This window comes from Pseudoliparis swirei, chromosome 3 (genome assembly GCF_029220125.1).
Source record: "Pseudoliparis swirei isolate HS2019 ecotype Mariana Trench chromosome 3, NWPU_hadal_v1, whole genome shotgun sequence".
Classification (NCBI taxonomy): Eukaryota; Metazoa; Chordata; class Actinopteri; order Perciformes; family Liparidae; genus Pseudoliparis; species Pseudoliparis swirei.
The window spans coordinates 24,750,307-24,762,217 of record NC_079390.1 but is presented as its reverse complement, the minus strand read 5'-3'; the positions used below and the strand labels follow the sequence as shown (position 1 = coordinate 24,762,217).

The 11,911-nt window shown below is 44.4% G+C and overlaps 2 protein-coding genes across 4 annotated transcripts in view; one reads left to right on the top strand and one right to left on the bottom strand.

The window, feature by feature from the left end:
- The window catches only part of LOC130191053 (trafficking protein particle complex subunit 14-like), a 14,435-nt gene extending 9,502 nt beyond the window's left edge, over window positions 1–4,933 (top strand). For 2 of the 3 annotated variants that reach the window (XM_056410724.1, XM_056410717.1), the window contains exons 8-13: window positions 537–619; window positions 1,050–1,201; window positions 1,290–1,426; window positions 2,097–2,175; window positions 2,353–2,467; window positions 3,547–4,933. In XM_056410724.1, the coding sequence (XP_056266699.1) occupies window positions 537–619; window positions 1,050–1,201; window positions 1,290–1,426; window positions 2,097–2,175; window positions 2,353–2,467; window positions 3,547–3,697 (717 nt within the window). In that variant the 3' untranslated portion in view covers window positions 3,698–4,933. The remainder of the gene's footprint in view (window positions 1–536; window positions 620–1,049; window positions 1,202–1,289; window positions 1,427–2,096; window positions 2,176–2,352; window positions 2,468–3,546) is intronic. The other variant, XM_056410731.1, reaches the window with a different exon arrangement.
- A 594-nt stretch (window positions 4,934–5,527) lies between these two features.
- Window positions 5,528–6,223, bottom strand: LOC130191263 (histone H2A-like). The gene has a single exon (XM_056410938.1). It carries the CDS (start codon window positions 6,068–6,070, stop codon window positions 5,687–5,689), a length of 384 nt encoding a protein of 127 aa, XP_056266913.1. The 5' UTR covers window positions 6,071–6,223; the 3' UTR covers window positions 5,528–5,686.
- Between the last annotated feature and the right edge of the window lie 5,688 nt (window positions 6,224–11,911).

Here is an 11,911-nt window from a genome sequence, read left to right as displayed (position 1 = left end):
TTCACGGTTGAATTTTGTTTTCATTATAACTTTTTTAATATTTGATGTTTTCTGTATATATTCTGGCCGGCTAAACAAAGGTTTAACTTGGGGAGAAATCTATACATTCAAATATGGCTGCAGTGTTGTTGCTTTTTGAACAAAATGTTTACATTTCTTTCAGGAAGTAAATATTTGATTACAGTTTAGAGAAGACTTTACACCCATGTGTTCCTCCTCCAAAGAAACATGAACAATCATCCTTTAAGGCGTTCTTATTTTCATCACCTGAAACCATGGTAACGGCACCACAAAATCATGGCGGGATTAGCAAGCTAACGCTAGCCAGCTAGCTCGCAAGCTATCTAGCGAGCTAACGCTCGCCAGCTGCTAAATGAGACAAATCAAACAAGTTAATGCACAACGCTATTGCATCACTCTTCAGTCATCGGCCAAAGTGAAAGTTCATCAACTGACGATGAAGAATGGAACTTAACGGGCTTCTTGTTGACAGGAAGTGTTTTTAAGTGTGAACTTAAAGTGTGCTCCATGTTCAGGGGCTGGAGGTTCCCCTGGTCGCTGTGCTGCAGTGGTCGACTCCCAAGATGCCGTTCACCAACTGCATCTACACCCACTACAGGTGAGGGCAGGAGCAGGTCATGTCTCTCTCTCTCCTGACCACCAGGGGGCTCCTCTGGTTGTATAGAAGTCTATGCTTCATGTGTTGAAGCTGCATTCTCTCTCCTGACCACCAGGGGGCTCCTCTGGTTGTATAGAAGTCTATATAGTGACTACTTCTCTTGATGTATTCCCTCAGTAAACATTGTAAACATGAGTTTATGTCTCAGTCTCTAGTTTCCAGTCTTCTTCTATACAGCATGATGTCATCATTTATACTTTATGGTCATTTAGAGTCAGACCATAAAGCAGGGGATGCTTTAGGGGCGGGGCTAAAGGGTGAATGTACAGCGTCCAGATACGGTCACTTCCTGTTCACGGGTTGCTAAAGACCGCCTTGGTCCATCGGGTCTGTGGTTCTGAAGGTCCAGCTGTGGTCTCTCCTCTCTCAGGTTGCCGAGCATCCGGTTGGACGAGCCTCGCTTCGTCATGACGGCCAGCTGCCCGAGCACCGTGAAGGTCAAGGAACACTTCAAGGTCAAATATGTTCTGCTCAACAACCTGCAGGACTTCCTGGCCGTGCGGCTCGTCTGGACTCCAGAGGGTCAGTGTGCTGGGTCCCTGTGGGGGGGCGGTCCACACTGACTCCTCTCCACGGAGCCTCTGATTGGTTGTCGGTGCTGTGCCTGCAGGCCGCGGTCAGACCGACGACTCGGCGCTGGCGGCCGTGGTGTGCCACTCCCCCCTCAGCAACCTGGGCCAGTGTCGTCGGGGCAGCACCGTGTCCTTCAGGGTGGCGTTCCAGATCCTCAAACCGGGACTCTACGAGGTACTTCAGGCCTCTGGAGGGGCAGGAAGTGGGCGTCGCCGTCGGATTATGAAGCCCCGAGGGGCGGCGTTCTGAATTGTTTTTAGTTTTTTGCAAGAGTGACGGAGAGATGGTAGAGACCTGTCAATCACCTGTAGCTCCGCCCCTAAAGCGCCCCCTGCTTTATGGTCTGACTCTACAGACCATAAAGTATAAATGATGACATCATGCTGTATAGAAGAAGACTTGAAACTAGAGACTGAGACATAAACTCATGTTTACAATGTTTACTGAGGGAATACATCAAGAGAAGTAGAGTCACTATATAGACTTCTATACAACCAGAGGAGCCCCCTGGTGGTCAGGAGAGAGAATGCAGCTGCAACACATGAAGCATAGACTTCTATACAACCAGAGGAGCCCCCTGGTGGTCAGGAGAGAGAATGCAGCTTTAACATGTGAAGCTTTGGCTTCACTCGATTACTGGTTGCAACAAACAAAAGATGGCAACGGCCAAATTGCCGAACTCGAGGCTTCATAACATCAGTCAACAAACCGATGCGTGACATCATGACGTCCACTTCTTATCTTCAGTTCACTTCACTCTCCCTCAGTCCGAATGTGGTCACTTCAAAAGAAACCAAGATGGCGGCGGCCAGGAGAAGCCTCTCACTCTTCTGTCTCTCTGCAGCTGAGTCAACACATGAAGCTGAAGCTGCAGTTCACGGCCTCCGTGGCCAACCCGCCGGCCGACGCCCGGCCGCTGTCACGTGAGGAGCCCCACCCCCACCCCCACCCTCACCCCCACCCTCACCCTCATCCTCACCCCCACCCCCACCCTCATCCCCATCCTCATCCCCACCCTCACCCCCACCCTCATCCTCACCCCCATCCTCACCCCGTGGTGAAGTGAATGTTGCTGAAGGGGGCGTGTCCTCCCCTCTCAGGTAAGAACAGCCCGTCCAGCCCGGCGTTCCGAGACCTGCTGGACCGGCACCAGGCCAGTCTGGGCCGGTCCCAGTCCTTCTCCCACCAGCAGCCGTCTCGCTCCCACATCATGAGGTAACCCAGCAGGGCGGGAGAGGGAAGGGTTAACAGACATGAGCTCCTTGGTGATCCATGTTCAACACTTCTGATGAAAGGGAACCCAGAATCACATGTGGTGTGTGCTAAATTGTGTGTGTTTGCGTGTGTGTGTTTCCGTGTGCGTGTTTGTGTTTGTATGTGTGTGTTTGCGTCCCTGTGTGTGTGTGTTTGCGTGTGTGTCCCCGTGTGTGTGTGTCCGTGTGTGTGTGTGTGTGTGTGTGTGTGTCTGTGTGTGTGTGTGTGTCTGTGTGTGTGTGTGTGTCCGTGTGTGTGTGTCCCTGTTTGTGTGTGTGTGTGTGCATGTGTCTGTGTCTGTGTGTGTGTGTGTGTGTCTGTGTGTGTGTCTGTGTGTGTCTGTCCCTGTTTGTGTGTGTGTCCCTGTGTGTGTTTGTGTGTATATGTTTGTGTGTGTTTACGTGTGTCCCTATTTGTGTTGTGTGTGTGTGTGTGTGTCCCTATGTGTGTGTGTTTGTGTGTCCCTGTGTGTTTGCGTGTGTGTGTGTGTGTGTGTGTGCATGTGTCCCTATGTGTGTGTGTGTCCTGTGTGTATGTGTGTCCCTGTGTGTGTGTTATTGTGTGTCCCTCTGTGTGTGTGTGTGTCCCTGTGTGTGTGTGTATGTGTGTGTGTGTCCCTGTGTGTGTGTCTGTGTGTGTCCCTGTGTGTGTGTGTGTGTGTGTCCCTGTTTGTGTGTGTGTGTGTCCCTGTGTGTGTGTTTGTGTGTGTGTGTTTGCGTGTGTCCCTGTGTGTGTGTTTGTGTGTGTCCCTGTGTGTGTGCATGTGTGTGTGTTTGTGTGTGTGTTTGCATGTGTGCGTGTGTCCGTGTGTGTGTTTGTGTGCGTGTTTGTGTGTGTGTGCGTGTGTCCCTGTGTGTGTGTGTGTGTCCCTGTTTGTGTGTGTGTGTGTGTCCCTGTTTGTGTGTGTGTGTGTCCCTCTGTGTGTGCGTGTGTCCCTGTGTGTGTGTTTGTGTGTGTTTGCATGTGTGCGTGTGTCCGTGTGTGTGTTTGTGTGCGTGTTTGTGTGTGTGTGCGTGTGTCCCTGTGTGTGTGTGTGTGAGGACGGGCAGTGCCATGGAGCGGCGGGCCATCACCCCCCCCGTGGGCTCCCCGGTGGGCCGGCCCCTCTACCTGCCGCCGCAGGACAAGTCGCTGCTGTCGCTGGACAAGATCGCCAAGAGGGAGTGTAAGGTCCTGGTGGTGGACGGCTAGGAGGGAGGAGGCAAGGACAGAGGAGGGAGGGAGCAGTGAGGACATGCTTCCAGACAATTACTTCACAAAGATCTTCTCCGTGAACAGGATGCCTCCAGAGGAGGAGGAGTCTGTTAACAGCAGATCAATAACTCCCGATCAGGTGAACAGTGTTACTACAGCTCGGGGGCGTGGCCACTGAGCAGCACCCGCTGCTGCATTTAGAGCCTCTTGTGGACAACACGAGTATTACAAGCTTTTATTTATTCAGCTGTTCTTAAACAGAAGAAACTATTCAGATCACCTGGTTTGTGTTTTGACCTCTGTGAGCTTCCGTAGTCTCAATACCGCCAATGTATTTCAACACTCAAGAAACAATGTGACCTTCAATAAACAAAGGTCACATTGTTTCTCTAAAGTCACATTGTTTCTTGAAGGTCACATTGTTTCTCTAAGGTCACATTGTTTCTTGAAGGTCACATTGTTTCTCTAAGGTCACATTGTTTCTTGAAGGTCACATTGTTTCTCTAAGGTCACATTGTTTCTCTAAGGTCATTGTTTCTTGAAGGTCACATTGTTTCTCTAAGGTCACATTGTTTCTTGAAGGTCACATTGTTTCTCTAAGGTCACATTGTTTCTTGAAGGTCACATTGTTTCTCTAAGATCACATTGTTTCTCTAAGGTCACATTGTTTCTTGAAGGTCACATTGTTTCTCTAAGGTCACATTGTTTCTCTAAGGTCACATTGTTTCTCGAAGGTCACATTGTTTCTCTAAGATCACATTGTTTCTCTAAGGTCACATTGTTTCTTGAAGGTCACATTGTTTCTCTAAGGTCACATTGTTTCTCTAAGATCACATTGTTTCTCTAAGGTCATTGTTTCTTGAAGGTCACATTGTTTCTCTAAGGTCACATTGTTTCTTGAAGGTCACATTGTTTCTCTAAGGTCACATTGTTTCTTGAAGGTCACATTGTTTCTCTAAGATCACATTGTTTCTCTAAGGTCACATTGTTTCTTGAAGGTCACATTGTTTCTCTAAGGTCACATTGTTTCTTTAATGCAGCATTCATTGTACCGTTGTCATCGCGACATTGTGGTGCCACATTGTGTAATAATCTGTATATAAATAGTCGATGCAGATCTTTTGTTTGATCTTTTCATGAATTTAACTTATTTTGACGTTACATGTCTCATTCTTTCAAATTGAATTAAAGCTTCAGAATCGCTCCGCGTCATGTGACGAGGAGCGGACCAATCACAGCCGTTCGATGTCATCAGTCTACGGTGAAAAAAGAAGTTAATTATTTTAGTTCAGGACAACCTGAAGCTCCTGTAGTGGAAAGACACAGGAGAACAAAGGGGGAAGCCCCGCCCCCATGGAGGGACGACAGACACTCCCTCTGTAAACGTTAACAGTTGTACATTAAATTGAATCTGTGTAAATTAAATTCTAGAATAAATATGTAATGAACTGTGAAGCCAAAATAAGCCTTCAGGATATAATTGGCCCATTAAATCCAATTAAAACTGACCACCAGGGGGCGACTCCTCTGGTTGTGTAGAAGTCTATGCTTCATGTGTAATCTGATAATTATAATTTAATATTTTTTATTAATTAAGAAAATACATGAATATTTGCAATATTAATGTCATTATCGTGATGAGAGGCTGTAATATATACAATTCATAAATTTAGTTGTACATCTTGTTTCGTGATGGTGCCAAACACGTTTAACATTTATCTTATAACAAAGTGATTTCGTAACGTACTGCCAATATTGACCTATAAGTGACGTCATGCAGTTACTTAAAACAAACACTTTAACTTAATAAAGAAACCTGCAGCCGAGGAGTTTGTTGTGAACACATTTTACTAATGAAGCATTAATTACATTTGAACCAGCAGCATCACATCGTCATCACTAGTAAACAAAGACGTAGTAAAGGATCGCTCTCTAGCGGAGTGCGTGGCTCTTAAAAGAGCCGTTGTTGTTGTGGTGTTGTTGTGTCTACTTCTTGGCGGCCTTCTCGGTCTTCTTGGGCAGCAGCACCGCCTGGATGTTGGGCAGCACGCCGCCCTGAGCGATGGTCACTCCGCCCAGCAGCTTGTTGAGCTCCTCGTCGTTGCGGACGGCCAGCTGCAGGTGACGGGGGATGATGCGGGTCTTCTTGTTGTCGCGGGCCGCGTTCCCGGCCAGCTCCAGGATCTCAGCGGTCAGATACTCCAACACCGCCGCCAGGTACACCGGAGCTCCGGCGCCGACACGCCGGGCGTAGTTACCCTTCCTCAAGTGCCTGTGGACACGGCCCACGGGGAACTGGAGGCCGGCCCTGGAGGACCTGGTCTTGGCCTTCGCTCTGGCCTTTCCGCCGGTTTTACCTCTTCCTGACATTTCGGTTTTTTGTTCGTGGAGAAGGAGAATGATAACACGGCGCTGACAACGGCGTTATGTAGGACCAGCTGCTCTGTGATTGATCAGAGCGAGCGTGTATGTGATCGTCCAATCAGAACTGAGCCTATGTTAAGTTCCGGTATCTACCACGAAGCTTCCGCTTGCTACTGCTCTTTCAAACCGGATTAAACCGGAACTTAACATCCGTGTTGTTACCTTCTTGTTCTGTACATTTGTAGTTCTGCTTTGCTGGACAAGCGTTAGAGGACCAACACAAATAAACAATAACACGAGAGAAACACGCGTACAAAATAAAATAAAAAAATAAAAATAATAGAACCACGATTTCAAAATAAATAAAATATGACAGAATAATTGTAATTGTACTCCCAAACAATATTTATTTTTGGGTGATGCCATTAAATTAAACTATTGTTTCTCACATGGACACGTTATGTATAAACCTATCATCATACTTAATGTATAATCCCCGGGCACTAGGACCTTGGGCTTTCTCACTCTGCCAAGTAACGTCTCTCAAGGATTACAGCCAATGAGGTGAGCTCAAAGTAAATGACACTCGGAGTGACCTGTAAATCCAGGTAGTTCATGAGGGTCTTTGGACCCGGGTTAGTGGCTGCAGTTCAGGCGGTGACGGAGGTGTAGAGGATGGACTCGGTGACGGAGGTGTAGAGGATGGACTCGGTGACGGAGGTGTAGAGGATGGACTCGGTGACGGAGGTCTAGAGGATGGACTCGGTGACGGAGGTGTAGAGGATGGACTCGGTGACGGAGGTGTAGACGATGGACTCGGTGACGGAGGTGTAGACGATGGACTCGGTGACGGAGGTCTAGAGGATGGACTCGGTGATGGAGGTGTAGACGATGGACTCGGTGACGGAGGTGTAGAGGATGGACTCGGTGACGGAGGTCTAGAGGATGGACTCGGTGACGGAGGTGTAGAGGATGGACTCGGTGACGGAGGTGTAGAGGATGGACTCGGTGACGGAGGTGTAGAGGATGGACTCGGTGACGGAGGTGTAGAGGATGGACTCATCCTCTGCTGAGCCTACTGGGTGGTGTCATCCATCCAGGGTGTCTACAGGAATAAACCAGTGAAATTTAAGACTTTTTAAGACCACGTCTAAATAAAATTTAAGACCTAACGTACGAAGGAAATATACATTAATCTAAATTAATTAATTCAAAGTAAACACACTGATGTCTGTTCAAAATTAACAGTACTCAAAAAAATTTTTTTTGCCATAATAAACTTTAAGCATGACATTTAAATTAAACCTGTTTAAAGTAAATACATCATATATTATATCCATCCATATACATTAAATACAACATAAACCAGTTCAATCGGAAATGAAATTTGATTAATTCACATTGTCTATTTAATTGTTTCACTGGATTTAATTCGACCAACCTGAGGCACCATTCTTTCATCCCAGAACCGGCAGAGCAACAGACCTCGTGCTGATGGAAGGACCGAGTTTGGTAAGCTTTTTATCCGTTTTAGTTAACTAGAAACCGATTATTAGATGCCCACATGCTTAATGGGTAACGTTAGAATAGATTTGCTGAAATATAAGCGTTTCTTTTTTCATTAAGGCGAGTTATCTAGCACTGTAACTAGCACTAGCTAACGATTTAGCTAGCGCGAATGATTTAGCTAGCTAACTAGCTGGGTAACCTGGCTGGGAAAATAGTCATGAAACACCATAAATATGCTATGCATTGCTTTCACAATGGTATCACAAATCCCTTGGCTTATGTTGTGCAATGGCTTGTGCCCTTAGTATTTTGGCGTGGTTTACGTCAGGTGGCTCGCACTAGTTAACGACAATGAGCTCTGCCAAAGCATGGCATAATGCAGATTACACAGTTGTTGACGAGAGTTGGTAATGGCGGTGGTTGCGAACACAAACGGGGGGGGATTCATGCCCTGGATTAACATCGATCGTCGCGTGTGAATTGTGCTATTGGACATGCACCGTAACCAGTGGCGGCTGGTGACATTTATTGGGCGGTTTAAATATCACTCAACAATGAGAAGAAAAGAGGTTTTGAGTAGAATATTGTAAAAAACAAAGCTTTATTTCAAGAAAACACAGCGTGCTCAACACGGTCCAATAACAACTATCAACACACTGTAACATTAGCATGAGAGGTTCAGAGCAGCTTTAAGAAACATGGGGCTGGGTTTCAGAGGTTTACAGAATAAAAGAGGTTCAGAGCAGAATAGTCAGAAAGAGATGCAGGGTTAGCTTTCATGCTGTTAGCTAGATAACTGCGGTAAGATTCGTTTACACTTGTCTGCAGCTCTTTAGATCCCTCACCCCGTTGTAGTCCAGTATTTCAGTCCCAGGACTTTGGAACAACAGACAGGGGAAACTAAACAGCGCAGTTATAAGTTATATAACAATTCAAAAGTTAAAATGTTTCAGTTCTCAATTCATTATCTGATGAATAGTTCTTAGTTGTGATGAGGTGTACCCACTTTCCTCTTCCCCCACAACCTCTTTCTCACAGCGCTTTGAGCATCTTATTAATGGAAAGGTTTTTTAATGCAATATATTATAATAACTCCAATGCTGCCTTTTTCTTTGTTACTTTTCTCAGGTTAATGCAGAATTCATGCGGATCACAACTATGCCTCTACAAACCAAGTTCATGGCACAACTTGACAGATACTCCGCTGACCTAACCAAGCTCTTCAGCAAGAGAGGCGGGACTGCTGGAAAGAAGATTAGACGCATCATGGAGAGGACGCCTCAGGTATATGAACTTTGCCATTTAGTAGTTGACACTGTAAGAGCCGAGCCTGTCCAAACATGGAACACGGAAGGCAAAGTCGGGGTTAAAATGCCGAGATATGTTTGTTGCACGAAGACAGGTAGGCATCTAAATAATAATAATAATCAATCACTTAAAGGTAACCAACAGAGCATGAATCAAAACAACTAGTTTTTTGTTTCTTTTCCAAATTCCTTGATTGTATGGTTCCTTGTTGTCTAATAAATATGTTGAATCGCTCTAATGTATTTCCTACCTTCTAATTTCTTCGCAAAATGATATTTAACTAATGTTTTTGTAAACGGCGATGTTTACTTCAAAAGTAGAGTTGGATATCTTCTTAGTCAAGCTCAGTCCAGTGTGTTGTTGCCGTCTCCAGGAAACAACAGCACTCCAGCTTAGTCCTCTTTCAGTTCTTCTGCACAAAAGACAAGTCGGCCTTAATAGTGAGTTGAGAGAAATTCACCAGCATGTTGGTCGGTAATTCATAATAGGTTAAGCCTGATATCTGCTGTCCCCTTCCGCAGCTCCATGTGCCTCCCAGGTCTTTCTCTTCTTGCTGGCTGCCCTGGTACCTGCCCTGGCACCTGCCTTGTTTTTTATGGGATAGTAATCATAGATATTCTCTGTTAAATTGCAGTGTGATGACATAAACTCCAGACGAGAACGTGTCCTAAGAAGCCTCTGTGTCTACCTCAATGAGGATGATGAAACTCTCATCAAGGAATACATGGTAAGTCGATGTTATTTCACTCTGGTCTTTGACTACTGATGATACTTGTTGGAATCTTTTAGTATTTAAGCGGCACTCGGGTCAATTTGTGGTTTCTTGCCCATAGAACCGCAACTTGGAAGAAGCGGACAGGAGTCGGCCACCATGGGACTTCATGTCGTTCGGAAAGAGGGTGCTGATGCAGGGAAGAGCCTGAGCATGTCGGAGTGGTGATCGAGGTGTGGAGCTGCTAAGCAACCTGGGAAGCGTTTCTTTTGGATTTTCCATGCTTTTGGACTGATTTACTGTCTCAACATGAGCTACCCACAAGGGCTCAAATTCACATTTGAGTTCCTCCAGAAGGTGCTGATGAACTTGGATGGCAACAATCTTTCTCCTAAGGTTCAAGCACTTAAAATTAAGATGCTCCAGTAAACTCACTTATAGGTCTGAAGGCCTCATGTTTTGTTTTACATTTTATTTTAGATCTTAAAGAGCAATCAGGATTGTCTTTGTCTCTCTCCCCACTTAAGGAACCAAAACAAACTTTAATTTGTATTGACATTTGCTCATTAACAATATTATTTGTGTTAGATAGTGGTATATTCAGACAAATCTTGTTCATGGGTCAAGATCATTCCCTTTCACTGACGCCTGGTGCTAATGTTCGGTGGTCAATATTATTCCCTCACTGAGGCCTGCCATTTATTCCAGAAGCTTCCAAATTGTGTTCATTTAAGTGGTATGGCGAGGCAAAAAAAACCTGAAGAGTTGTGATGTTGTTATATGTTTAATAAATAAATGTTTGACTTTAATTTGACATGTGTGGCTTTTTCAAAATATTAGGTTCATGTAATCTAACCAAATACATTGGGTTTATGCATACTACCTGAGTAAGTGCAATTTAATTGAATTAATGTTGAGTTATCTAATTTATTCATGTTGAATGAACATGATTAAGAAACATGGATTGAAATTTGATTTTTTACATTCGAGCTATGTGATCAAAATAGATGGAAAATTGTCATTTAATTGAAATGCATCGATTTTAACTTTTGGGCTTAAATATTTTTTTGAGTACACTCAAAAAAATGATTCTTGGCCCTCATAAACATTAAACAATATTTTTAAGTAAAACGTAACTGAAATATATAAAATCTAAAGTGTATTCATTAAAACCACTTAAACACAATGTAAATATGCTTCGTATAACCTGAACATAAACAAATCAAGTAAACTTAACTTGATTGGATCACAGAAGGAGCATATGTGCGTGCACTCAATAAACTTTAAGCATGACATTTAAATTAAACCTGTTTAAAGTAAATACATCATATATTATATCCATCCATATACATTAAATACAACATAAACCAGTTCAATCGGAAATGAAATTTGATTAATTCACATTGTCTATTTAATTGTTTCACTGGATTTAATTCGACCAACCTGAGGCACCATTCTTTCATCCCAGAACCGGCAGAGCAACAGACCTCGTGCTGATGGAAGGACCGAGTTTGGTAAGCTTTTTATCCGTTTTAGTTAACTAGAAACCGATTATTAGATGCCCACATGCTTAATGGGTAACGTTAGAATAGATTTGCTGAAATATAAGCGTTTCTTTTTTCATTAAGGCGAGTTATCTAGCACTGTAACTAGCACTAGCTAACGATTTAGCTAGCGAATGATTTAGCTAGCTAACTAGCTGGGTAACCTGGCTGGGAAAATAGTCATGAAACACCATAAATATGCTATGCATTGCTTTCACACTGGTATCACAAATCCCTTGGCTTATGTTGTGCAATGGCTTGTGCCCTTAGTATTTTGGCGTGGTTTACGTCAGGTGGCTCGCACTAGTTAACGACAATGAGCTCTGCCAAAGCATGGCATAATGCAGATTACACAGTTGTTGACGAGAGTTGGTAATGGCGGTGGTTGCGAACACAAACGGGGGGGGATTCATGCCCTGGATTAACATCGATCGTCGCGTGTGAATTGTGCTATTGGACATGCACCGTAACCAGTGGCGGCTGGTGACATTTATTGGGCGGTTTAAATATCACTCAACAATGAGAAGAAAAGAGGTTTTGAGTAGAATATTGTAAAAAACAAAGCTTTATTTCAAGAAAACACAGCGTGCTCAACACGGTCCAATAACAACTATCAACACACTGTAACATTAGCATGAGAGGTTCAGAGCAGCTTTAAGAAACATGGGGCTGGGTTTCAGAGGTTTACAGAATAAAAGAGGTTCAGAGCAGAATAGTCAGAAAGAGATGCAGGGTTAGCTTTCATGCTGTTAGCTAGATAACTGCGGTAAGATT

Excerpts from the sequence above, each read along its gene's own strand:
- LOC130191263 (XM_056410938.1), bottom strand. The coding sequence starts at position 6,070 with ATGTCAGGAAGAGGTAAAACCGGCGGAAAGGCCAGAGCGAAGGCCAAG.